Here is a 26821-nt window from a genome sequence, read left to right on the forward strand (position 1 = left end):
AAAAAAAAAAAAAAAAAAGAAATAAAGAAAGAAAAAAAGAAAATAGGGGCCCACTCTCAGTCCAGGGCATGTTCCTTGCAAAAGGGAAGCTGAAGATAGAAGCAAGTTTGGAGAATTTTGTTTGCGGCAGTGGATCCTCTCTCACAGTGCTGGCATTCGGGGGATGCCATCCCCATCCTCGCGGCATGAGCAGAATGGGAAATTTCCACAGCACGGCTGCAGCCATGGCTTCCACACGATGTTGCTCATGGAAAACTGCTGGGGCACAGGCCTCAGGGTCTGCCGATGCTCTGACACCGCTGCACCCACCCTTGCCATCACAGCGTGGTACAGGGGCTCAGAGTCAGGGGTCAGAGGTCGTGCCTCAGAGGGGTCCCTGGAGAGGTCAAAGAGCAAAGGGGGTCTGTGATGGGTCACGCCCTCCCCGGAGCACGGGCAGATGCCTCGGCCGTAGCAGGCCCCTGCTCCCTCAGGGTGGAACTGTGGGGTCATGTAATGAATCTTCCAGACGCTTCCACCTGGATATAGACAAAAAGGGAGTCAGGGTGGCAGAAATCCACACAGGTGTGAACACTGAGCGCAGGTGTCAGCTCTGTGGAATCAGCATGAACCTCCCTGTTCAATGAAAAGGAGGGGGGACAGGAGGCTGTTCACACAATCGCAGCCTTCAGCTTGTCAAGTCAGAGTGTATGTCTGTATGTGTGTGTGCGCACCCATGTGTGTGTCCGTCTGTGTTTCTACTTCGCATGCTCCAGGCAAAGGGACTCATTACAGAGCACTCGCTGTGGCTGCTTTCAGAAGTCAGAATCACAGAGGTTCCTTAATTCCCACCCTTTCCCCTGTGTTGAAATCGTTCAGCGTCGCTCTACTACCTTTCTACACAGAAACGACCATGATACTTTAAACAGCACGATTGGATACTTATCTGTCTATCCCTAACCATTTATCTTACCTATCTAACTCATCTATCATTATCTATTTATCTATCAATCATCTATCTTATCTATTCATTATTTATCTTATCTATCCATCCGTCATGTATCATCTTATCTATCTACATCTAGCTGTGCATTATCTATGTATGTATCCATTACGTCTCATCCATCATCATCTCATCTTTCTATCCATCAGGTATCTATCCATTATCTATCATCTATCTATTTATCAATCTATCTACTCATCCATCATGTATCTTATCTATCCATCCATCATCTATCTTATCTATCTATATCTATCTATCCATCATCTATCATCTATCATCCCTCTCTCTCTCTCTCTCTCTCTCTCTACTCTCCGATCACCTATGTATAATCTACTCATTGGTTTATTTATGTCTATTTCTATAGCTATCTGTCCACCCATCCATCCATCCATCCAACCACATATCCACACATCCTATTGGCTGTTTCTCTGGGCAACTCTGGCTGTGGGCAGCGTTTACTTACTGTTCTTCTGGTGCCAGCGTGCTGCATGGAGATGCTGCCCACAGTAATGAAACAGGAACTCATGTGCCGAGTGTGTCTCAGTTCCCTGCAGCAAGGGCACCAGGCTGTGGCCGTCAATCACCCTGATCCCATGAAGAGACCACAGAGCAGAGTCAGACCATGGGTTCCCAGGAAGCCTTTTGCACCTGGGAACAAACCTCCCAGATTGCAAGGCTCCCCAGCAAACGGAGCAGAGATGAGCTGTCTCTCCCCAGTCGCTGTTCAGATTGCAGGTTGCTGAGCAGGATACATCTGGTTATTTCAAGACACAGAGTCTCTAACTGTTGGGGTTATTTGTTACGCAGCACTGCATAAGCAGAGTGCACATGCACCCAGCACTGCCACCTTGGGTGTTAACACAAAGCCTTCAAGTTCCAGCTGGACAGCCCACATTCCTAGGTTGACTTTTCTGACTGTTTTTGTTTTGAGGCAGCGTCTTGTTCTGTCTCCCAGGCTGCACTGCAGTGACACAATCTCAGCTCAATTCAACCTCTGCCTCCTGGTCAAGAGATTCTTGTGCCTCAGCCTCCTGAGTAACTGGGACTGCAGGTACAAGCCACCACCCTCAGCTAATTTTTGTATTTTTTGTAGAGATGGGGTTTCACCACATTGGCCAGGCTGGTCTCAAACTCCTGACTTTAGGTGATCTGCCCATCTTGACCTCCCAAAGATCAGTTGATCCCAGGAATTGGAGACCACCCTGGGCAACATGGCAAGAACCTGTCTCTTAAAAGAAAAAAAGGATTTGGGGGTGAGAAGTTAGAGATAGGATTCTTCATATGATCATCCCTTATATATGAGCATTTATTTGTTTCTTTAAATAGAGTAAAATAAAATCATTACCAAAGTATTTGCTTAGTTTTTTTTCTCTTGTATAAGGTTGACTCTGGCAATATGCTTGTATCAAGGTGATAAACCATCTTTCAATCAGTTTTTCTTGCTTCACTAACATATTGGCAAGATTGTACTTAGATTTCGGGAAATTATAGGAAGATGTTTGTGCATGGATCGCATTCTAATGATTTAATCTTCTCTTTGTTATGCTGAGGTTCAAAATTTGTCAGTAGTGGAAATGATGGAAAGTGAGTACTGTGGCCACCATCTTTGTTCTTATGTTATCTTGTAACTGGGGTCGGCCATTTTCCACTAGGCTGGTCCCAAAATTGGAGGAAGTGAATTTTGCTTAAAGTTCCAATGTTGTTCTATCCCTCCTAATACAAAGGAATGAGAGGAATCTAACGATAAGGAAAACGTAAGTCAAAACCATTATGGAATACCACCTCACTCCGCCAAGAACGCCCATAATCAAAACATCAAACAGTAACAGATATTGGCGAGGACGCAGTGAACAGGGGACACTTCTACACTGCTGGTGGGAATACAAACTAATACAACCACTGTGGAAAACAATGTGGAGATTCCTTAAGGAACTCAAAATAACTACCATTTGATCCAGCAATCCCACTCCTGGGTATCTACCTAGGGAAAAGAAGTCATCATATGGATAGGGCACTTTCACACGCACGTTCACAGCAGCACAATTAGCAACTGCAAAAATATGGAACCAGCCCAAATGCCCATCAATCAGAGTGGATTTAAAAAGTGTAATACACACACACACCCACACACACACACACACACACACACACACTCCATGGAATATTATTCAGCCATAAAAAGGAATAAAATAATGGCATTTGCAGCAACCTACATGGAACTGGACACCATTATTCTAAGTGAATAGCTCAGGCATGGAAAACCAAACATTGTATGTTCTCACTCATAAATGGGAGCTTAGTTATGAGGACATAAAGGCATAAGAATGATACAATGGACTTTGGGGACGCAGGGGAAAGGGTGGGAGGGGGTGAGGGATAAAGAACTACACATTAGATACAGTGTACACTGCTTGGGTGATGGGCGCACCAAAATCTCAGAAATCCCCACTAAAGAAGTTATCTATGGCTGGTCGCAGTGCCTCACACCTGTAACCCTAGCACTTTGGGAGGCCAAGGCAGGCGGATTGCCTGAGCTCAGGAGTTTGAGAACAGCCTGGGCAACACGGTGAAACCCCATCTCTACTAAAATACAAAAAATTAGCTAGGCGTGGCAGTGTGTGCCTGTAATCCCAGCTGCTTGGGAGACTGAGACAGGAGAATCGCTTGAACCCGGGAGGTAGAGGTTGCAGTGAGTTGAGATCCTGCCATTGCACTCCAGCCTGGGCGACACTCCAACGCTCCGTTTCAAAAAAAAAGAAAAGAAAAACTTATTCATGTAATCAAACACCACCCGTTCCCCAAAATTCTATTGAAATAAAAATAAATAAAAACTAAAAACAATTAAAAAAATCAGGGAACAGGCAACCTTATCTCCACGTACCTGTCTTGGGGCACCTCGCAGCCCGCCAGCTGGACCACGGTGGGGAACACGTCCATCAGGCTCGTGGGCTCGTCAATTACTCGGCCAGCTGGGAGCACCCCGGGCCAGCGGAAGATCCCAGGTACGCGGATCCCACCTTCCCATCCTCCCATGCCCTTCCCACCTGTAAGTAAAAGACATGGTTAGGATTTTGCTGGAAACTGCCCAGTTTGTATGCACAACCACCCACGTGCACACATGCACACTGGGGCAGCCTGAGGTCACCAAAAACAGTCACAGCAGTATTTCCAGAATTGTGCTACTCCCCAGCCTCTTGAATATCAGTGGGTCACTGTGTCTGCTTCAACTGTTATAGTCACTCTATGCTACCTTTATTTAGAATAAAAGAATGTATTAAAATATTTATTATGTATTAGTACTTCAAAAACGTTTGTTAAATATCAATAATTTAACAATATTTATTAAATATTATGCATCAGTATTAATTGATGCATTTAAAACATTAAAGTTAAAATAGTAATACATTGATTAAATACTCAAAAATTAATAATATAATAAAATAAATTTTGATTTTATCTGAATTATTTATTTATACCTCTCTCTCTTCTACTGAAATGTAAACCCTTTAAAGGAAGGGGATGTGACTTTGTATGTGCCTGTCCTGCTCATCTAGGTAGAACTTGGTCTACAGAAGGTGCTCCATACATTCTTTTTGAAATGAGCAAACTCATTTCAGTTTGACTTGTTCTGGGACCCTCGGTAGTGGGAGCTATTTAGTCAAATGCATATGTGTCCCCAATGTCCACAACTCACCTTTGTAAATTCCGTTCCATCCCCCTAACTGGCTGTGTCCATCTCTTGCCTCTAAATGTCCTCCATGGTCAGAGGTGAAATATGTGAATGTTGAGTTCTTTAAACCATTGTCTTCGATGGCATTAAGAATCTTACCTTTACAGAAAGTGGAAAGTTTCAGGACAAAGTAAACAAAGCAGCATCTGCCAGTTCAATTATTTCTTCCTTTCTACATAAGACACCTCTTGCCAGGAAGTCATAAGAAGAGAGCACAGTTACTTGGAGGCCATGGTTACAATGCGATCCCAAGGCATAAGACATAGGTAATCATTGTGACACCACAGGACTGTTTACAACGCAAACCAGTAATAAAATTCTAAGCTCCCCACATCTGATTGATAGACTCTCCCCTTGGCCAAGGCCATTCCAAAGTTAACCTGAAAAACGAGGTCAGGCTGGGCATGGTGGGTCACACCTGTAATCCCAACACTTTGGGAGCCTGAGGTGGGTGGATCACCTGAAGCTTGGAGTTCAAGACCAGCCTGGCCATTATGGTGAAACCTCATCTCTACCAAAAACACAAAAATTAGGCAGGTGTGGTCATGCACACTGTAATCTTAGCTACTTGGGACCAAGGCTGAGGTGGGAGAATCGCTTGAACCTAGGAGGCAGAGGTTAGAGTGAGCTAAGATTGCACCACTGACTGCAGCCTGGGTGACAGAGTGAGACTGTCTCAAACAAACAAACAAAAAAACAACAACAAAAAACTAGGTCGGGCCATGATGAAAAGTGGTAGCTGGCAGGGGCGGGTGCAGTTGGACATGCGTTATGATACCCTCCTTTCTTTGGAATCCACGTGCAACTGACCAGCATTCACATGAAGACAGAGACCTTATGACTGAGAGAAGGCCAGGCACACTGGCTCATGCCTGTCATCCCAGCACTTTAGGAGGCCAAGGCAGGAAGATCGACTGAGCTCAGGAGTTCAAAACTAGCCTGGGCAACATGGCAAAGCCCCGTTTCCACATGAAATACAGAAATTAGCCAGGCTTTGTGGCACATGCTTGTATGTACTCCCAGCTACTCAGGAGGCTGAGGTGGGAGGATCACCTGAGCCTGGGAGGCCAAAGCTGCAGTGAGTCAACGTCGCACCACTGCACTCCAGCCTGGGTGACAAAGTGAGATCCTGTTTAAAAAAAAAGAGTGATAGAGCAGGCTCTTTAAGTCTGATAAGAAATATTTACCATTTATTCTCTCTGAAGCCTGCTACCTGGAGGCTTCATTGGCATCATAAAACCTTGGCCTCCACAGCCTCTTATTGGAAACCAGACATTCCCTTCTATGGATTCTCAGATAATAACTCTTTCAATCACCCACTGATCAGAAAATCGGTAACTCTGCCTTTGACATGGAAGTCCCTCTTCCAGTGGTCTTGCCTTTCTGGAACGAACCAAGATATGTCTTACGCATATTGATTGATGCTGTATGTCTTCCTAAATTTACAAAACCAAGCTGCAACCCGACCACCTTGGGTACACGTCCTCAGGACCTCCTGAGGGCTGTGCCATGGGTCATTGATTACTCATATTTGTCTCAGAATAAATCTCTCCAAATATTTACAGAGTTTGACTCTTTTGGTTGATCCCAAGATACCACCAATACAAAACACAGAATGAACACACAATGCCAATAGGTTGTCAATTGGCATGCTTTTATAAACACAGTGCCTCTGTGTGTGTGTGTGTGTGTGTGTGTGTGTGTGTGTGTGTGTGTGTCATAATAAAGACATTGGGGCGAGGGAAAAGGTGAGACTCAGTGATGACAGAACCCTGTCCATACAGGAAGAAGCATCGATGGGTATGGCGTATTGGAGGTTGATGACTCAGAAGTGCAGAGGGCACTCTGCAAAGCAATTGCTTTATCTTTGGAGGCCGCTGGCCATTTAAAGCACTGAAAGTCCAGATGATATAAACCACACTGTCATCTGTAACTCCAAAAATGCAGAGTTTGAAGACTGCTGTACCCCGGAAAGCATCTGAGACCGGCCTCAATCAATTTAGAAAGTTAATTTTGTCAAGGTTAAGGATGTGCCCATGACACAGCCTCAGGAGGTCCCGATGGCATGTGTTCAAGGTGGTTGGGGCAAAGCTTGGATTTGTATGCTTTAGGGAGACATGAGACATCAGTCAATACATGTAAAATGTACATTGGTTTGAGCTGGAAAGGTGGAACAACTTGAAGTGGGGGGTTTAAACATATTCTGATTGGCAATTGATTGAAGAGTTGTTATCAACAGAAAGGAATGCCTGGGTTATGACAACAGGTTGTGGACAGTCAGGTTTTACTATGCACATGGTGCCTGCAGGTCGCAGGCTTCAGAGAGAATAGACTGTAAATGTTTGTTATCAGACGTAAGGTCTGCGTGGGTGTTCACGCTGGAGGGTGGAATGACGCGTGTCCAACCCCCTCCTCCATCATGGCCGAAAGCAGTCTCTCAGGTTAAATTTTAGGGTACCCTGGCAAAGGAGGAAATCCATTCAGATGGTAGTGGGGGGCCTTTGAATTTTATTTTTGGTTTACGTTGTGAACCAATCCCGCCCTATCACTATGCTTGTCTCAGGAGATACGTTCAGATTCTGCAAGGATTTTAGTATCTGCACTCTCTTGAGAATCTGCAGCCTCTTTGGTCCTCTCCAGGGTTTCTTCAAGGCCATAGGAGGAAGATGATGTCTCTGCACTGTCCTGATCATTAACTTTATTGCTTTAGTTTCTGTTCCTTCTAATGAGGACAGTAAGTCGTTGGCTGTGTAGAAGGTTGACAATATGGTTTGGATCTGTGAATTGTAATCGTCAGTGTTGGCGGTGGGGCCTGGTGGGAGGTGAGTGGATGACGGGGGCAGAGTTCTCATGAATGGTGGGGCACCACCCCTGCTTGGTGCTGCGGAGTGAGTGGGTTCTCTCGAGATCTGGTTGTTTCAAAGTGTGCGGCTCCTCTCTTGGTCCTGCTCCTGCCACGAGACGCCTGCTCCGTTCACCTTCCGCGCAAGCAAAAAGCTCCCCAGGCCTCCCCAGAAGCAGATGCCGCCATACTTCCTGTACAGCCTGCAGACCTGGGAGCCAATTCAGCCTCTTTTCTTCATAAATTACCCAGTCTCAGGTATTTCTGTGCAAGAATGGACTAATACAGTTGACTTTGTGCAAATTAGACTAAGTGCTTGATAATACTGAAGGAGCAAATAAATGATATGAGGGAAGTTTTTCTCCCTATTCTTTGTCTTTTATTTCTTTTGATTTTGGAGACAGGGTCTTGCTCTGTTGCCCAGGCTGGAGTTTAGTGGTGCGACAGTTATAGCTCATTACAGCCTCAACCTCCTGGGCTCAAATTATCTTACACTTCAACCTCTGGAGTAGCTGGGACCACAGGTGCATATCACCATGCTTGTCTAATTTTTAAAATTTTTTTAGAGATGGAGGAAGGGGGTCTCACTATGTTGCTCAGGCTGGTCTTGAACTCCTGACCTCAAGCAATCAGCCTGCCTCAGCCTCCCAAAATGCTGGGATTCCAGGCATGAGTCACCTTGCCCCACCTGAAAATGCAGACTTTTAAGACTGTGAACTAATCCCACTCTGTCACTATGCTTGTCTCAGGAGACACATTCAGATTCTGCAAGAATTGTAATGTCTATGCTCTTTCAAGAATCTGCAGCCTCACTGGTCCTCTCCAGGGTTTCCTGAAGGCCACAGAAGGAAGACAGTGTCTCTGCATTGTTCTGAACATTAACTTTATTGCTTCATTTTCTGTAACTTCTAATGAGGACATTAAGTCACGGGCTGTATAGAAGGCTGATTCTGTGCAAAATTAGACTAAGTAATTGGGAATACTGAAGGAGCAAATAAATGATATTGGAGCATGTTCTGCTCCCATTCTTTGTACTATCATTGTCATTATTTATGAGATAGGGTCTCACTCTGTCACCCAGCCTGGATTACAGCAGTGCAACCTCAGCTCACTGCAGCCTTGACTTCCCAGGCTCAAGCGATCCTCCTACCTCAGCCTCCTGAGAAGCTGGGACTACAGGCATGTATCCCCATGCCTGGCTAAGCATTTTATTTTTTTGTAGAGACGGGGTCTCACTCTGTTGTACAAGCTGGATTTGAATTCCTGACCTCAAGCAATCTGCCCACCTGGGCCTTCCAAAGTGCTAAGAGTTACCTTATTCTTTTTTTTTTTTTTTTTTTTGAACAGAGTTTTTTTTTTTTTTCCTGGCTGGAGTGCAGTGGCGCGATCTCAGCTCACTGCAATCTCCGCCTCATGGGTTCGAGCGATTCTCACACCTCAGCCTCCCAAGCGGCTGGGACTACAGGTGTACATCATCAAGCTGGGCTAATTTTTTGTATTTTTAGTAGAGACAGGGTTTCATCATGTCCTCCAGGCTGATCTCAAACTCCTGACCTCAGATGATCCACTCGCCTCAGCCTCCCAAAGTGCTGGGATTATAGGTGTGAGCCACCGCTCTTATTTTTTATTGCAAGCTGGCTCATATTCAGATGGCCAGTCTGTTACACCCTACGTTCAACGCTGAGGCTGAGAGTGGAGGGAGGCTCCGTGGTAACAACAGTGAGGCTGAGAGTGGAGGGAGGCTCCGTGGTAACAACAGTGAGGCCGAGAGTGGAGGGAGGCTCCGTGGAATGTTGACTTACCTACGAGCCAGTCCATCTCCTCCACATTGTCACCATATAAGCCGTGCTGACTTTTCCCCAGGAATGCTCTTGTGGTCACAAGGGGAATGTGCACATGCAGCAAGGAAAGGAAGAGGAGAAATGGCCCATGTTTGTGTCTGAAAGAAGAAAGCCTCCTTGAGAATCCACAGAATACGCTGTACATCAAAGGGACCCCGCACCCCTGTGTTCACGCCACACTATTCACGAGAGCCAAGGCAGGGGATCCGCGTCTGAGTCCATCGGTGGATGAATGCATCAAGAATAGACAGTGGGCGGGGCGCAGAGGCTCACACCTGTAATCCCAACACTTTGAGAGGCTGAGGCCAGGAGCTTCAGACCAGCCTGGGCAACATGGTGAAATGCCGTCTCTATAAAAAATAGAAAAAGTAGCCGGGTGTTGTGGCTTGAGCCTGTAGTCCCAGCTATTTGGGAGGCTGCGGTGGGAGGATGGCTTTAATACGGGAGGTGGAGCGTGCAGTGAGCCGTGATCACACCACTCCCCTCCAGCATGGGGGACAGTGTCAGACCCTGTCTCTAAATAAATAAATAGTATATGTCCACAGTGGAACACTATTCAGCCATAAAAAAGAATGGAGGCTGGGCACGGTGGCTCAAGCCTGTAATCCCATCACTTTGGGAGGCTGAGCCGGGCAGATCAGTTGAGGTCAGGAGTTTGAGACCAGCCTGGCCAACATGGTGAAATGGTAAAACCCTGTCTCTACTAAAAATAAAAAAATTAACAGGATGTGGTGGCAGGCACCTATAATTCTATCACTGAAGAGGCTAAGGCACGAGAACTGCTCGAGCCAGGGAGACAGAGATTGCCATGAGCCGTGATCATGCCACTGCTCTCCAGCATGGGTGATAGAGCCAAGGCTGTCTCAGAAAAAAAGGGAATGTCTGGTGTATGTACATAATGGAATGCTAGTCAGTCATCAAAAAGAATGATCCTATTATTTGCAGCAACACAGGTAAAACAGGAGGTTATTATGTTAAGTGAAATAAGCCAGGCACAGAAAGACCGATCCTACATTTTCTCACTCATATGTGGGAGCTAAAAAAATCGATCACATGAAGATAGAGAATACAATGATAGAGACCAGAGGCAGGGAAGGGTGTAGGACAAAGAGAAGTGGTTTTTAAAGAGCCCAAACATATAGTAAGCTTAAAGGAATACATTTCATGTCTGAGAGCAGAGTAGGGTGGGCAAAGCTAACAGAATGTATTGCAATCGGGAGACGGATACGCTAAGTATGCTGACTTGATTGCTATTCAGTGTATACACGTAACAAAATTTCACACATACCCCATAAATGTGTACAAATTAAAAAGTGAGGGCCAGGCATGGTGGCTCACACTTGTAATCCCAATACTCTGGAAGGCCGAGGTGGGAGGATGGCTTGAGCCCAGGAATTCAAGACCAGCTTGGGCCATATAGTAAGACTTTGTCTCAAAAAAAGGAAAAAAAAGTGACACATTAAAAAAGGCAGACACAGTGGCTCACTTCGGTAATCTCAGCACTTTGGGAGGCCAAGATGGGAGGATTATTTGAGCCCAGGAGAACCCATATCTACAAAGAATGCAAAAACGTTTAAAAAACTGTCAAAGAAAATAATGTAGAGAATACAATGGCATCTATGTCAATGCTATTTGAGCCATCACATGCCATCCACATCGAGGCTCTAATACGGGCAATGCAGCCATATAAAAAGGCTGGCTTCTGTAACCATCTCCTCCTCGGGCTGTTGTCCGAGACCCCAGAGATCATAAGGAGACTCAGATGCTCTGAGACATTACCGCCTCTTTTTAAAAATTAAATCTTATATTTTTAGCAACAAGGCCTCACTCTGTTGCCCAGGCTGAAGTCCAGTGGTGTGATCATAGCTTTCTGCAGCCCCTACAACAGAGGCTTAAGTGATCCTCCCTCCTTAGCCTCCTGAGTAGCTGGCATTGCTGCCACACACCACCATTCCTGGCTAATGATTATATTTATTGTAGAACCAGTCTTCCTATGTTGCCCAAGCTAGTATCAAACTCCTGGACTCAAGGGATCCTCCCATCTTGGGCTCCCAAAGTGCTGGGATGACACACATGAGACACTGTGCCTGTCCCGTCACCACGCTGGAGTGCAGTGGCACAATCTTGGCTCACTGCAACCTCCACCTCTCGGGTTCAAGCGATTCTCCTGCCTCAGCCTCCTGAGTATCTGGTATTACAGGTGTGTGCCACCATGCCCGGCTCATTTTGTTTTGGTTTTTGTATCTTTAATAGAGACGGGGTTTCACCATGTTGGCCAGGCTGGTCTCAAGCTCCTAACCTCGTGATCTGCCCCCTCAGCCTCCCACAGTGCTGGGATGACAGGCGTGAGCCAGCAGGCCGGCCCCATCTCCTGTTTAAGACGTGACAGCTGCTTACCTTTCAATATAGGAAACGGCTTCCTTTAGCATAAGGCTCGCTGTGTTCTCCAGAACCATGGGCTGCTCCGTGACGTCATGGTTTCTCATCAGGATACAGTTCCAGCGGCGCACAAACCCAAAGCTAGCGTACCAGGAGATGAAAAACAGGAAGAGCAGGCCGGCCATGCCGGCGACTGCTGTCCTAGAGACAGAGATGAGACCGCAGGTCTTGCCGGCAGCCACGGTGAGAATCCCCAGCGCCAGGCACTGGGTGTAAACCCAGAGCTGTGCCCTGAGGCTGGCGTCCACTTCGGGGGGCCTGCCTGGGTCACAGTCGTTGGTGAGCGTGAAGGGCATGCCGTAGAAATAGTCAAATCCGTGGTTCAGGGGGTGGTGGCAGTGATCCGCACGGGATGCACAATTCACACCCTGGTGCCATTTTCCTAAAAGAAACACAAAACATTGCACAGAGACCCGCTTCGACATGGCCTGGTCTGCCACAAAGAACCCTGGAATCATTCAGCAGCGGCTGGAAAAGAAAAGTCTGCAAAGAGCAAAACTGGAAATCAAAAGGCAATGAATGGATACGGGTGTCTAAATGAACGCGTTCTGACCCATGAAGACAAACGCAGGCATCCATGTCAGAACCCCTGGCAGGTGATTGAAGGTTTAAGACTTTACAGAATGTTGGTCTCATAGGCTTGCAGCCCTAGACCATTCTGCTATTAAATGATTTACAAAATATCTACATATATATGTAATACATGTATTTATAGTATAGGTAATACAGGTATGTATTATATTATACCACCTGGATGATACAGCAAGACTGTCTTTAAAAAATTATAAAGAATAAATCCACCCTCAGGGTAGGAGATACACAGACTTCTACACTATAAAGCACTGGCCCTGTCATCCTAGCACTTTGGGACGTTGAGGTAGGTGGATCACTTGAGTTCAGGAGTTTGAGACCAGCCTGGCCAACATGCTGTAACCCCGGCTCCACTATAAATACAAAAAAAATTAGCTGAGCATGGTGGGACATGCCTGTGGTCCCAGCTGCTCGGGAGGCTCAGGCAGGAGAATCGCTTAACCCCGGGAGGTGGAGGCTGCAGTGAGCTGAGATCGTGCCACTGCACTCCAGCCTGGGTGGCAGAGCAAGACTTCATCTCAAAAAAATAAAAATAAAAAATAAATAAAAGAAGAAAAAGTTTTTTAAGAAAATAAAAATAAAATGGCAGGAAACTTGAAAAGCACAATGGTTGTCCTCCTTAAACAAACCACAGCCTTGAACAAGTCGGGGTGCTGCAGCTCCTGTGAACACAACGGTGGCTTTGGGTGTGGGAAGTGCACAGAGAGGAACTGGGGACCCTGCACAGAGATCCCACCACCAGGTCAGGGCGGGCAACCCCATCATTGAGCGCCCATGTTCTCGTGTGTATGATGGGGACAGCACCTCTAAACCCACAGGCTGGGCAGGGAACAAAGGAGGTAACACCCAGACTGCCTGGTGCTTGATGGCATAAATCAACATCTCCCTCCTTTCCTCTCCATGCAGAAAGGGGTTTAAGGGGCAGGCCTGAGATGGTGTCCCTTACAAAGGCCGGCTTGGAGATTCCCCCGTGGCTGGTGTCTGAGGATTTCCAGTGGAGAATTCACACTATTCTTAAAATAATAAGCTGACTGTGCCTAAGCCATATGCAAAAGCAACGTACTTCATGCTAAACACCTCCTTTGGTTCTAGGAGTCTGCAATTCAGGCCAGTGCCAGGCAGTCAGTGCCTGCAGGACCAGCCCCCAACAGAAACCCCTGGGCGCTGAGACTCCTGGGAGCTTCCCTAACAAACAGCATTCCATGCGTGTTGTTAAAACCCATTTCTGGAGGAATTTGGTGCATCTTGTGTGATCTCACTGGAGGATTCTTGGGAGCTTGGGTCTGGTCTCCCCTGGCCTTCACCCTGTGTGATTCCCGTCGCTTTGACTGTCATAAATATCCCACGAGTACAGCTGCATGCCAAGTCTTCCTAGCACATTTCTAAACTTATGGGTGGTCTTGGAGACCCCCAACATGCTTTCTTTTAAAAAGGGTGGACTTTGAGACCCCTGACATGCTCTCCCTTTTAAAGAGTAGTCTTGGAGACCCCTGACATGCTGTCTGTTATGAAGAGGGTGTTGTGACCCTGCTGGGGCTCGTTGTGTAAAGGAAGGCAGTGTTTCTTCACCCTGGGGGCTTCGATGTGGTGAGAGGCCATGTAGACAAAGATAATGTCTGAAAGTCGTGATAAACGGGGACAAGCTGAAGACTGATAGGTCCAGAGAGGAAAGGAGGGCAACCTCCTAGGATTTTGAATTAAAAAAGAAAAAACCGGCCGGGCGTGGTGGCTTATGCCTGTAATCCAAGCACTTTGGAGGCCAAGGTGGGCGGATCACCTGAGGTCGGGTGTTCAAGACCAGCCTGACCAACATGGTGAAACCCAGTCTTTAAAAAAAAAGAAAAGAAAAAACCTCATCCCAAACTGCGGACAATGCAATAGGCATGAAATGGACCAGGCACCAATTTCCGGTTCAGAGGACACAGGATTGTTTCCTTTGCAAGAAAACAGGATCTTTTTGATCACGGATCTTCTCAACCACCGTATAACGTGAGGCTCCCACGTCTCCACACCTATGAGGCCAGTTGCATAGCCACGCTGCTGCAGGATTCTTGCAAAAGTGGTTTCGTTCTCGGGGAGTCCACCTGAGCCCGCATTCCACTGGAGGGCCCGGTATCCATTGCTGGCCTCCATGCCTGTGGGACAGGAAAAGAGGAAGAATTTACTCTCCCTTCTCTAGAGGAGTAGTTCCCAACCAGGGGGCTTTGGTGTCTGAGATCTGGATTTGTGCACCCGGGCCACACTGCTGTCATCTATCTTCCATCTATCACGTATCAAGCTATCAATGATTTACCTATCTATCATCTGTCAACTGTCTGTCTATCTACCTATCTGCCTATCTATCTGTCTGTCTATCTATCTGGATGATAGATACACAGATAGACAGATAGATGATAGATGATGGATAGATAGATCCATCCATCATCTATCTACCATCTATCTGTCTATCTGTGTATCTATCATTCATCTATCTATCTATCTATCTATCATCTATCTATCAATCACACTATTTTCGAAATAATGAGCGTGGGCAATGTCTGGAGATGGTTTTGTTGTCCCAACTCAGAAAGGGTGGGATGTGGTGCGTGGAGCCCTACATCCAGCGCACAGAACAGTCCCCCACAGAGAATCATCTAGTGCCAAATGTCCATGGTGCCAAAACAGAGACATCTTACCTTACGATGACAGACTCTATAGTATCTGTCATATGTCTATCTGTCTGCCTAGCTGTCACCTGTCTGTCTCAATACGTATCCATGACCTATCATCTGTGTCTATCCATCCATGTATCTATTAGCTATCATTACCATTAATCATCCAGCTATCAATCAGCTATCCTTAGCTATCATCTCTTCACTTTCTATCATCTGTCATTATCTATTAATTATCATCTAGCTATGTAGCTATCAATCATTTATCACATCATTATCAATCATCTGTCATTATGTATCATCATCATCTAGATATCTAGCTGTCGATCATCCATTATCTATCATTGTCTATCTATCTATCATCTATCTATCTATATCACAGTGATTCTCAACTTGGGGAAACTTTACTCTCTAAAAGACACTCGGTCTTGTGATCAGTCATACTGGCTGAGAATAAACCTCTTTAAAATATTCCACAGACTTTGGTTTCGCTGTTCACATCCCAGTGATCACAACTTTTTTTTTGAGATGGAGTCTCGCTCTGTAGCCCAGGCTAAAATGCAATGGCATGATCTCAGCTCACTGCAACCTCCACCTCCCAGGTTCAAGCGATTCTCCTGCCTCAGTCTCCCTAGTAGCTGGGATTACAGGAACAAGCCACCACGCCCAGCTTATTTTTGTATTTTTAGTAGAGATGGGGTTTTGCCATGTTGGCCAACCTGGTCTCAAGCTCCTGACCTCATGCATTGCCCGCCTCGGCTTCCCAAAATGCTGAGATTACAGTGAACCATCGCGCCTGGCCACAACTTTTATGTGTACACACACAATACAATATTCCTTACATAAATACAAGGAAGATGATGAATTGCAGATAATCTTTGTACCATTTCCCACCTGTCTTCACCATCAGTACTCAACTGTTACAGATGATAGAATGAGTGGACACAGACGTGCCCATTTCTCCATCATCTCCATGACACCAACCTGATCTGAAGGAATGTCTCCCCGTGAGGAATGCGGCTCTGCTGGGGGTGCACAGCGGGGCGGCCGCCAGGTGCTGAGTGAGCCTCACGCCTTCCTCTGCAAGCTGGTCAATATTCGGCGTTCTGGGGAAAGCACACAGAAATCACTGTTAGGAGACACGCATTTGGCTCTGAAAGGCTGAGGAATAGACCGCCAGGACTTCGCTGGATTTCAGAATTCATCACATTATGTATGCGGTCCTGCAGAGGCAGATGGACCCTACCCTAAGTTTGGTTTTGATGTTGAGATGGATATCGCACGCGCACACACACACACACACACACACACACAGCACATGAGACAATTTATGACCCATATAATGAGGCTTTCTAGGGAGAGCAGGGCAGACCTTCCAAACTTGTTTGAAATAAGGAAGCAAAGAGAGAAGGTTTATTTTTTTAGTTGTGGGGAGGGTGTGGGGCTGGGATGACGGTTCCCATGCAAGGGTGGGGGCTTTTACGGTCTGACTCTGCCGTTAGCACCGAAGGATAAAGTCCCTGTGCATTCTTACCTGCCTGTGCAGATGTGGGGCACAGAGAGGTGAGGCCTAAAATCTTTCAGCATCAGATATCAAAAAACAGTGAGGGCCGGGTGCAGTGGCTCACGCCTGTAATCCCAACACTTTGGGAGCCAAGGTGGGCCAATCACTTGAGGTCAGGAGTCCAAGACCAGCCTGGTCAACATGGTAAAACCCCGTCTCTACTAAAAACAATACAAAAATTAGCCAGGGAAGGTGGCGCAGGCCCATAATCCCCACTACTCGGGAGGCTGAGGCAGGAGAATCGCTTGAGCCCAGGAGGCGGAGGCTGCGGTGAGCAGAGATGGTATCACTGTACTCCAGCCTGGTGACAGAACAGAGTGAGACCCTGTCTCCTCCAAAAAGAGCTATGCACATAGAATGGAATATTCCTCAGCCACTACAAGGTGTGGGGCACAGTCTGAGGCTTGCCACCACAGGGCGGGACCCTGAAAACATAGTCTTCTGTGAAAGCATCCTGACTTGAAAGACCCTGGGTTAGCCGGGCGCAGTGGCTCACGCCTGTAATCCCAGAACTTTGGGAGGCCGAGGCGGGCGGATCACGAGGTCAAGAGATCGAGACCATCCTGGCCAACATGGTGAAACCCCGTGTCTACTAAAAAAAATACAAAAATCAGCTGGGCATGGTGGCGCGTGCCTGTAGTCCCAGCTACTAGGGAGGCTGATGCAGGAGAATTGCTTGAACCCCAGAGGTGGAGATTGCAGTGAGCCGAGATTGTGCCACTGTACTCCAGCCTGGCGCCTGGTGACAGAGCAGGACTCTGTCTAAAAAAAAAAAAAAAAAAAAAAGAAAGAAAGAAAGACAGACCCCAGGTTACATCATTTCATTCAGATGAAATGTCCCTAACAGGGAGCCTGTGGAGATGGAAAGCAGGTTACGGATGCCACAGGCTGAGGTTTGGGGTGCTGAGCGAGTTGGAGGAGTGTTAACTGGGGCTACCTTGACGAAGTCCTACACGCCAGCCAGCTTCAACACCAGATATGGTTTGGCACAGCAACTCATGCCTGTCATCCCAGCACTTTGGGAGGACGAGGTGGGTGGATTACTTGAGGCCAGGAGTTCAAGACCAGCCTTGGCAACATAGTGAATATCTGTCTCTACAAAAAATACAAAAACTAGCTAGGCGTGCTGGAGTGTGCCTGTAGTCTCAGCTACTCGGGAGGCTGAGGCAGGAGGATAGCTTTAGGAGATGGAGGTTACAGTGAGCTGTGATCACGCCACGGGACTCCAACCTGGGCAACAGAATGAGACCCTGACACAAAAAACAAAACACATAAACAAACCCAGCCGACATTGATTCTCCCGCATTTCTGGGGGCTGGAGGTCCGAGATCAAGGCATGGGCAGGGCTGGTCCCTCCTGAGACCTCTCTCCTGGGCTCATGGACTCCATCTTCCCCCTGTGTCCTCGCACGGTCACCGCTCTATGTGTGTCTGTGTCTTCATCTCCTCTTCTTATGAGGACCCTTGTCCTACTGGATCAGGGCCCAGCCTAGTGGCCTCATTTTACCTGATCACCTCTGGAAAGACCCAGTCTCCAGATGGAGTCACAGTCTGAGGTCCTGGGGGTTAGGACTTCAATGTAGGAATTTAGGGGACACAGATTAGCCCCTAGCTGAAGGTGATGGCTCGAGGGGTGCAGGGTTTCTTTGGGAGTATGTAAATGCCGTAACATGGTTTGTGGTGAAGGATGAACAACTCTGCGAATAGACTAAAAGTCCCTGAACTGTGCGCTGTAAACAGATGAACCATTATGTTCTGTGAATTATAACTGGGCATGCTCAGGATATTTGAACGGGATCCCTGGACAGGGGGCAGATTGATTGACTGACTGATTAATTGACTGATTTAGAGACAGGGTCTCTCTCCGTGGCCCAGGCTAGAGTGCAGTGGCGTGATCTCGGCTCACCGTAACCTCCACCTCCAGGACTCAAGCCATCAGCCTCCCGTGTAGCCAGCACTACAGGCATGCACCACCATGCCTGGCTAATTTTTTGTATTTTTCATAGAGACAGGGTTTCGTCATGTTGCCCAGGGTGGTCTAGAACTCCTGGGCTCAAGTCATCCCTCACCTTGGTCTTCCGAAGTGGTGGGATGACAGGCGTGAGCCACCACGCCGGCCCACACAGGGCAGACTGCTGCAGGCGCTGCAATGTCCACTTCGAAGAAGGGAGGCCTGGTCTGTGGGGACTGGCCCTGGGGTTGGCAGCCACTGAAAAGCAGATGCAGCCTCCATTCTGGGTGGTCCTTCTAGGAGAAACGCCTACCAAATGGAATAAGGAGGTTTCTCAGCTTTTCTCCACTCAGGCGCGCTGCTGGGAGGGCTGGCATAGGGGCTGAATGGGGGTCTGCGAACCGACCTGTCCACATGCTGACCCCCCAAACCTGTGTGGGGGGCCTTGCTTAGAAACACCGTCTTTGGAGGTGTTATTAGTTAGGTATCCCGAGATGAGATCCTCCTGGTTTAGAGAGGGCCCTAAATGCAATGACCAGTGTCCTTCTAAGAGAAAGAAGAGGAGAGGCAGAGAAGAAGGCCACGTGGGGGCAGAGGCAGAAACTGGAGTGATGCGGCCACAAGCCCAGGGACAGCTGGAGCCCCCAGGAGCCGGAGACAGGGAAGGAGCCCCCCTGCCGCTCAGGGAGCTCTGTCTGGGTCTTAATCTCCTCTTTTAGTAACCCATATCAGATTAGGGCTCGCCCTAAGGACTTCAGTTTAACTTAATTACCTCTCCAAAGACCCCATCTCTGAATACTGTCACAGCCCGATCTGGCTTCAACCTACACATTTGGAGGAGGCCAGAATTCGGCCCACAAGAGGGTGTTTGCAAACGTAATGAAGAGAAGACATGTTTACGGCAGGCGGGCCTTGCTGCAATGACCGTGTCCTTATCAGACGAGGGGATTAGGACACAGACAGAGGAGGAGGCCGCGTGGAGATGGAGGCGGACTGGAGTGAGTGATGCGGGCTGACCGGAGCTGGCAGGGGCGGGAAGGAGCCTCCCCAGGACCCCCAGAGGGGGCCCGGCATTGCCCGCACCTGGATTTGAGACTTCTGGTCTGCACACCTGGGAGAACAAATTCCTGTTGTTTTAAGCTACTCATTTTGTGGTAAGAATACATTCACTCACTCGGCAGTTCTGTGTCGATTAAAAGGGCCCTTTTACCTGTTGGTAAATCATTTTTTGTGGGGTTGGGTTCTGAGGCCCTAAGGAGTTTCCTAATTTCTTCAGGCAGGTTTTAAATGCACCATTCAGTCAAACAGCATGACATCATCACCAATGACAACAGCCAACTGCACCTCAGCGTTTTGTTCCCATAGCAACCGAGATCCCCAATGCCCAGGTCGTCAGCCATGATCAGTAGGATATTTGGTCTAAAGGCGTTTGCAGCTTTCGGTTCACAGGTCCTCAGGAGCAGGCAGAAAAGCAGTAGCACCGGCAGGCAGTCCCTGGAGAGAAAAGCAGAATACAGAAATGACTGTTTACCATTTGGCGCAGGAAGCGGACATTTCAAGGCAGCTCGCTGAGAAGGCGAAGGTTTTACCACCAAATTAATACATTAAAGTTTATGGGAGGTTATTGTCTTGGCCTGATCTAGTGTCCCTGAACCAAACCGAGGGTCAGGCTGCTTATTCTTGCGGCTCAATAATGAGATGCAGATGAGCAGGGAAAGGGGAGAGTTTTTATTTCCGTCACCAGTTATAGGAGGAAGGCCTGGGAATTATCACCAGACCAACTCAAAATTACAAAACTTTCCAGAGCTCGTATCCTTCTAAGCTATATGTCTAAGTGTAAGTTTGCATTTAGCTAAAGACATCGTGGTTAACTTCTTCTCATCTGTAACTAAGGTCTGAGTCCTGAGGACCTTCCTCTGGAGCCTCAGTGACTTGATTTAATCTCAGTGGGTCCAAGTGTGGGGTGATTACCCTTATCTTGGCTCCTTTAGTCCCCAATAAAGCTTGTTTGTGAGGGTCTGGGGATTTCCTTCAGACCCCCAATAAAACTTGTTTAATCCTAAATGGGTCCTGGTAAGAATTCCTTCATTACCTTGTCATGCTTCAAGGCCCAGGAGAGGCCAGGGCACAGCTCTTGGTGGGCTTTTGTTACATCCCAGCCTTTGTATATGGTCGCTGGCTCTTTCGGCTTTTAATGTTTAACTTCACCACTCCGTCAGTGCTGACACAGTTCGTGAGACCTCGCCTGCCACACCAGACCATACAGATCGGAACAAACTGGAATGCAGTCACTGTGCTCACTGCCACATCACCAAGCCGAGCGAGGAAACAGGCCAGTTTTCCAAAAAACAGAAGATACCAGCAAGGAAAAAGAAGATGCTTAGTTCACCTGAGCTAAGAAAGTCTCCCATGCTTTAACCCTGTAAGAAAAGTAACTTTGAAACAACCAATCTGCTTTATTATTCTTTTTTTTAATCTTTTTTTTGAGATGGGGTCTTGCTGTGTTGCCCAGGCTGGAGTGCAGCAGCGTGATCATGGCTGACTGCAACCTCTGCCTGATTCTGAACGGCTTGAATCAATCCTCTCACCTCAGCTTCCGGAGGCTGGGACCACAAGATGTAGTGTACACCACTACGCCTGACTAGTATTTTTTTAGAGGTGGGGTCTCACTATGTTGCCCAGGCTTTAATTCTTTATTTCTGCTTTCTTCAGCTCTTTCTTGCCTACAAAGCCAAGCTCCTCTTCTCAGCTCATGGAAACACTCATCCTTACTTTACAACCCAATGAGCTGGGGTTACAGGCGTGAACCAGCACCGTCGGGCTGTAACTGCAAGATTTGAAGGGCGCCTTGGAAAGGAGTTGCCACCAATGAGGGCCAGGGGCAGTCCAGCATCCACGTGGAAAGGAGATCCTAGGCTCTGCCGGCTCAGAGCCGTCAGGGACACAGGCCCCGCGGCCTCCTCCCAGCTCCTGGCTTCTTCGGTGTGGCGCTGCTCCAGCTCTAGGGGAGCCTACAGAGGCGCGATGGGATGTGGCTCGCTCGTTCCAGGCTGGGATCTCCAGCATGTCCAGGAACCCAGCAGGGCGCGGGTTCCCGGGCTGTGCCCTGGAGCGACAGCAGTCGGACAGTGTGGGCATCTGGGTTTCGCTCCGGGAGGCACAGGGGCAAGCCTGGCGGCGGGAGGGGTTGCGTCTTAGAGTAGGGAGCACCAGGCGGTGTTGGGGCTGGAGGGGACAGGGCCGTGCAGCGGATGGGTGGTGTCTTGGTGTTGGGGGATCATGGCCCTGCTCTCCAGGGAGACCATGAACGAGGGGTGTGTCTCAGGGTGTTTGGGGCTACAGGGCTTTACTGCGGGGCAGAGGGGGAGTAAGCGCAGGAGGAGATGCGGTGTGACCAGTAGGACAGTGGCCACGGAAAGGAACAGGAAGAGACGTGTCTTGGAGGGTGGTGAGAGGGAGGCAGGAGAGTCGAGTCCGGAGGCAGGGAACCTAAGGCTTTCACGCCGACTTGCTGGAACTAAATTGAAAGGAAAAGCCTAGCTTTCCTTTCTTGTTTGTATTTATTTATTTATTAGACGGAGTCTCCAGTGATCTCCGCTCACTGCAACCTCGGCTTCCTGGGTTGAAGCGATTCTTCTGTCTCAGCCTCTGGAGTAGTTGGGATTACAGGCACGCGCCCCACGCCTGGCTAATTTTTTTGTCTTTTTAGTAGAGGCCCAGCTAATTGTTTTCTTTAGGGATTTCACGATATTGGCCATGCTGGTCTCGAACTCCTGACCTCAGGTGATCCACCTGCCTCAGCCTCCCAAAGTGCTGGGATTAAAGGCATGAGCCACCGCGCCCAGCAGGAAAATCCTAACTTTCCACGCCTAAGTAACAAGAGGAGCAGAGGCTACTCCCTTTGAACTTTTCTCCTGGGCAGGTGGGAAAGTGGTGTCTGCAACAAATCAGACTGTTTCGAGTTCAGTCTTCATCTGCAACTTCGCGACGTCACCCTAAGCCTCTGATGAGTTGCTTTGTGTAACCAGTGAGATGTTTGCACAAGAGTGTGACCTTTGTAAGCTCACTTCGACCTCCGGCTATCTGCAATCAATCAGGCTGATCGCGGGCCACCACTTCAGTGACGTGGGGTATGAGGTGGCCAATGGGAAAAGTCTAGGGGTTGTTTGGGCCCTAGAAGATTCTGCATCGGAGCCCCTGGGCCGCCGCTGGGTCGGCTCGCACACTGTGGCGTGTACTTTCGTTTTCAATACATCCCTGCTTTCCTTCTTTTGTTGCTTCATTTTGTCCAATTCTTTGTTCAAAACCTCAAGAACCTGGACAACGTACAGTCACGACGCTTTCCCGGTGACACCTGGGCGCAGATGGAGCCGGGAAGGCAGGACCGGGCGCGTCTTAGGAAGTGCAGCGGGGCTTGGCAGTGCTAGGGGCGGGCAAGGCTGCGCTTTGGTGGATGGAGCCTTGGGAAGGGACGGGGCGCGTCTTAGGGGGGCGGAAACGGCGGCGGTTCGAGTCCGGTCTTAGGGAGCCGTGGAAGGGCGAATCCCGGTCGCGGTGTAGCTGTGGGTGGAAGGCGGAGGACTCGGCAGGGCGTGACCCACGCAGCTTCCACTCCCTCTGGCCTCGGCCTGCCTTCCTCCGCCTTCCCTTCCCCGCCCCGCCCTTCCCTTCCCTTCCCTGCCCTTCCTCGTTTCTTCTCTTTCCCTGCCCTTCCACCTTCCCTTCCGTTCAGTCTCCTCCACGCCCCCTCGTCCCTGCAGTCGCCCCTACCCCTGGGCTCTGGTGTCTTGCGTCTGTCCTGGGCACCCAACGCTCCTCCAGCTGCATTTTGGGGACTCCCAGGCGCCGGACTCAGCCACGCCCGTTACAGGGGCCCAGGCTTGCCCGGGGCGCCCCTCCCGGTGTTCGCGACCCCCTCCCCAGGGTCCCACCCTAGGCCTTCGTGTGGTCCACGTCCCGGGGTCCCTGGCACCTGGCGGCGGGCGCGGCGCGTCCCCTCCGCGCGGCGGATCCCATGGCGGAGCGCTGCCCCGGAGCTCAGGACCTGGCCCCGCGCACTCCGCCCCCGGGCTCCGCCAGTGCCAAGGCCTCGCCCTCGCAGCTGCGGAATCTGGGCTGTGCCCCCACCCCTCCTTCAGCCGCGTCACCTCCTGCCTCTCTGAGCCTCTGGGACCTGCGCGTGGAAACAGGTTTTCCCAGGTCGTCACCCGGGGAGGCCGGGGCTAATGAGGAGCTGATTAAACCCAGTTAGGATTGGCCGGTCGCATTTGCTCCCGCCTGTAATCCCAGCACTTTGGGAGGCCTAGACGACTGGATCATCTGAGGCCAGGAGTTCGAGACCAGCCTGGCCAACATGGCGAAACCCCGTCTCTACTAAAAATACGAAAATTAGCTGGGCATGGTGGCGCATGCCTGTAATCCCAGCTACTCGGGAGACTGAGGCCGGAAAATCGCTTGAACCCAGGAGGCCGAGGTTGCAGTGAGCTGAGACCACATCATTGCACTCCAGCCTGGGCGACAGAGTGACAATCCCTCTCAATAAATAAATAAATAAATAATTAAAAAAAAAAAAAAAAAACAGTTATGCTGGAGCAGGGGGAGTCCCTTTTCTTTTTGCCGGGAAGAGTCTTAGGACCTGCCCAGCACAATCAAGCTGCGATTTCAGTTTCTCCAAGGTTGGTGTTTGAAATGTCTGTTCAGGATGCTGCACTTGTGCTCTAAGTCTGGCGTGGGGAATGCTAGATGGACCCTTTGTTTTTTCTTTTATTACTATTATTAATTATCATTATTTTGAGATAGGGTCTCACTCTGTCGCCCAGGCTGGACTGCAGTGGTGAGTGCAGTGGCGCGATCTCAGCTCGGTGTAACCTCTGCCTCCCAGGTTCGAGAGATTCTCTACCTCAGCCTCCGAGGAGCTGGGACTACAGGTGGCGCCACTAGCCCAGCTAAATTCCAATTGCTATTTTTATCTTTGTTCCATTCATCAGACTGCTGCTAGAATTACTCCTTTTGATTAGCACCATGCGCTGGACCCTCCCCATCTCTTCTGTGACTCACTGTTTTGTTTTTGAATGATGCAGTTTTGCTCATTACTCTCTCAGGTAATTCTTTTTTTGTATCTTTGGTGCCCCTTTTTTTGTTTGTTTTACTTTGTTTTGAACTCTTTCGACCTCTAGAAAGGTCAAGGCTGAGAGCTGAGGCTGCAGTGAGCCTTGTCTTTAACTCTCTCGACCTCTAGTCACGGATTCTCTCAAGCCCCTGCACGTCTTACCTCATCCCCTCACATCCCACAGAAAACACAAGATCTGCTCAAAAGTATCAATTCATATTTTGTAGGAAATGCTAGCTTACAACGCAGGTGACCCACTTTCTGTCAAAGGGGATGCTTATTTCCTCTTCCACTGCTCGGGGGCAAAATAATTCCATAGTCTTCAAGATAACAGTACATTCTTCTTCCAAGGCTGAGGCTGTCAACGGTGAGACCTACTGAGAAAAGAGCCCTGGTTGTGCTTAGGTAAATTCTCTAAATGTTCTGAGCTGACTTGGGTGCTCAGGATTTGGAAATGGGGCCTGGAGGCAGAAGTCACGTTTGGGGGAGGCTGTGGGGATGCGAAGGGTGGCTGAACCTTGACCCTGAGGGTCTCACATGACTTTAGGCACGTGGAGCCTCCGTGGGGACTTTGGCTTCAAAGCCATCAGGGTGAAGAGTGTGGACAGGTGTGGAGACAGAGGTGACTCTCTCCAATGGCTGCTGAAGAACTTAAAGGTGACTCTCTGGTCCGGGGACATCGGCACAGCTGACCCAAAGTGCTGGTCTTCTTCCATATCCATGGCTATGGGGAAAGCCACAGAGGTTCACTGCTTCCCTCCTGCCATCCCTCCCTCCCTTTCTTTTTCTTTTTGCTTCTTTCCTTTCCTTCCTTTTCTTTCATTCTCTCTTCCTCCCTTTTTTCCTCCCTTCATGCCATTTTTTCCTTCCTTTCTTTTTAGAGACGAGGTCTCGCCCTGTCACCCAGGCTAGAGTGCAGTGGCACAATCATAGTTCAGTGCAGCCTTGAACACCTTGGGAGGCCAAAGGCTCAAGTGATCCTCCCCCCTCAGCCTCCCAAATAGGTGGGACTACAGGCATATGCCACCACACCTAATTATTTAAATTTTATGTGGAGGCAGGGTCTCGCTATGTCACCCCAGCTGGTCTGAAACTCCTGACTTCAAGCCATCGTGGTGTCCTACAGTGCCAGGACTACAGATGTGAACCATTGCACCTGGCCTACTATTTCTTTCTTTCTTTACCCAAAAGAATTGGCTGGAGATGGATTTGACATTTTTGGTCTCTATGGACAGCCTGAATTCTTGGAGGCTGATGTGGATTGGATAATTTGAGGACACGTTCTTGAGGCGGCGACAAGGTGGAGCATGCCTCGTCACATGCCTAGGCTTGGAAGAGTGGAGGAGGTACCTGTTGCTTGAATGTGGAGGTGAAAGAACTATTGGAAAGACCTCCTGACTCCCAGGAGATAACGTGTTGGGGACTGAATTGTGTTGCCCTCAAGTTCACGGGAATAAGGTTTCTATTCGTCTTTATTAAAATGAGGTCACAAGAGTGGACCCCATTCCAATAGGAGTGGGATCGTTATAAGAAAAGGAGATTAGGGCCGGCACAGTGGCTCACACCTGTAATCCCAGCACTTCGGGAGGCCGAGGTGGGCAGATCACTTGAGGTCAGGAGTTCCAGACCAGCCTGGCCAACTGCTGAAAACCTGCCTCTACTAAAAAAATACAAAAATTATCGCAGGTATGGTGGCACACGCCTGTAATCCCAGCTACTCGGGAGGCTGAGACAGGAGAATTCCTTGAACCTGAAATGGAGGTTGCAGTGAGGCAAGATCGAGCCATTGCACTCCAGCCTGGACAACAGAGCAAGACTCTGTCTCAAAAAAGAAAAAAAAAAGTAATTGGAGATGACACAGGCACAGAGGGATGACCGTGTGAGGACATAGGAAGAAGGTGGCAGCTGTGAACCAAGAAACAGTTTCTCCCCAGACACAGATTCTGCCCCGCCCTGGTCTTGGACATCCAGCCTCTGGAACTGCAAGAAATCAATATTCTTGTTGATACCCAGTTTATGGTATTTTTGTTCTAGTAGCCCAGACATATAAAGGCACAGCCTGGTCCCGCAGTGACCTTGCAGCTCAGAGCTGGGAAGGAAGCTGCCTGCACAGCACAGCTTC

The 26821-nt window shown here is 48.8% G+C and overlaps 1 protein-coding gene across 4 annotated transcripts; it reads right to left on the reverse strand.

Moving 5' to 3' along the window:
• Positions 1-8: 8 nt before the first annotated feature.
• ARSD (arylsulfatase D) lies at positions 9-23700 on the reverse strand. Of its 4 annotated transcripts, XM_017518702.2 has the most exons (10): positions 23563-23700; positions 19935-20084; positions 16061-16182; positions 14438-14560; positions 11793-12216; positions 9357-9493; positions 4677-4811; positions 3864-4026; positions 1446-1567; positions 9-518 (listed from the first exon to the last, which is right to left on the reverse strand). In XM_017518702.2, exons 1-10 carry the CDS (start codon positions 23604-23606, stop codon positions 142-144), a joined length of 1797 nt encoding a protein of 598 aa, XP_017374191.1. In that variant the 5' UTR covers positions 23607-23700; the 3' UTR covers positions 9-141. The 4 variants fall into 4 exon arrangements, with proteins under 4 accessions (XP_017374191.1, XP_037590907.1, XP_017374193.1 ...); XM_037734979.1 differs by lacking the exon at positions 1446-1567 and having other exon boundaries at positions 9-376; XM_017518704.2 differs by lacking the exons at positions 19935-20084; positions 23563-23700 and adding an exon at positions 19801-19928.
• Positions 23701-26821: the final 3121 nt, after the last annotated feature.

The sequence above is a fragment of the Cebus imitator genome, unplaced genomic scaffold, assembly GCF_001604975.1.
Source record: "Cebus imitator isolate Cc_AM_T3 unplaced genomic scaffold, Cebus_imitator-1.0 Scaffold699, whole genome shotgun sequence".
Lineage (NCBI taxonomy): Eukaryota > Metazoa > Chordata > Mammalia > Primates > Cebidae > Cebus > Cebus imitator.

What these genes read in the sequence shown, in the direction of transcription:
- ARSD (XM_017518702.2), bottom strand. Translation starts at nt 23,606, where the DNA reads ATGGGATCCGCCGCGCGGAGGGGACGCGCCGCGCCCGCCGCCAG. An exon ending in CTATGCAACTGGCCTCATAG is followed by an intron (nt 12,217 to 14,437) that starts GTGTGGAGACGT and finishes TGTTTCTTTTAG; the next exon opens with GAAAATGGCACCAGGGTGTG. An exon ending in GGAGATGGACTGGCTCGTAG is followed by an intron (nt 4,812 to 9,356) that starts GTAAGTCAACAT and finishes CTTTCTGTAAAG; the next exon opens with GTAAGATTCTTAATGCCATC.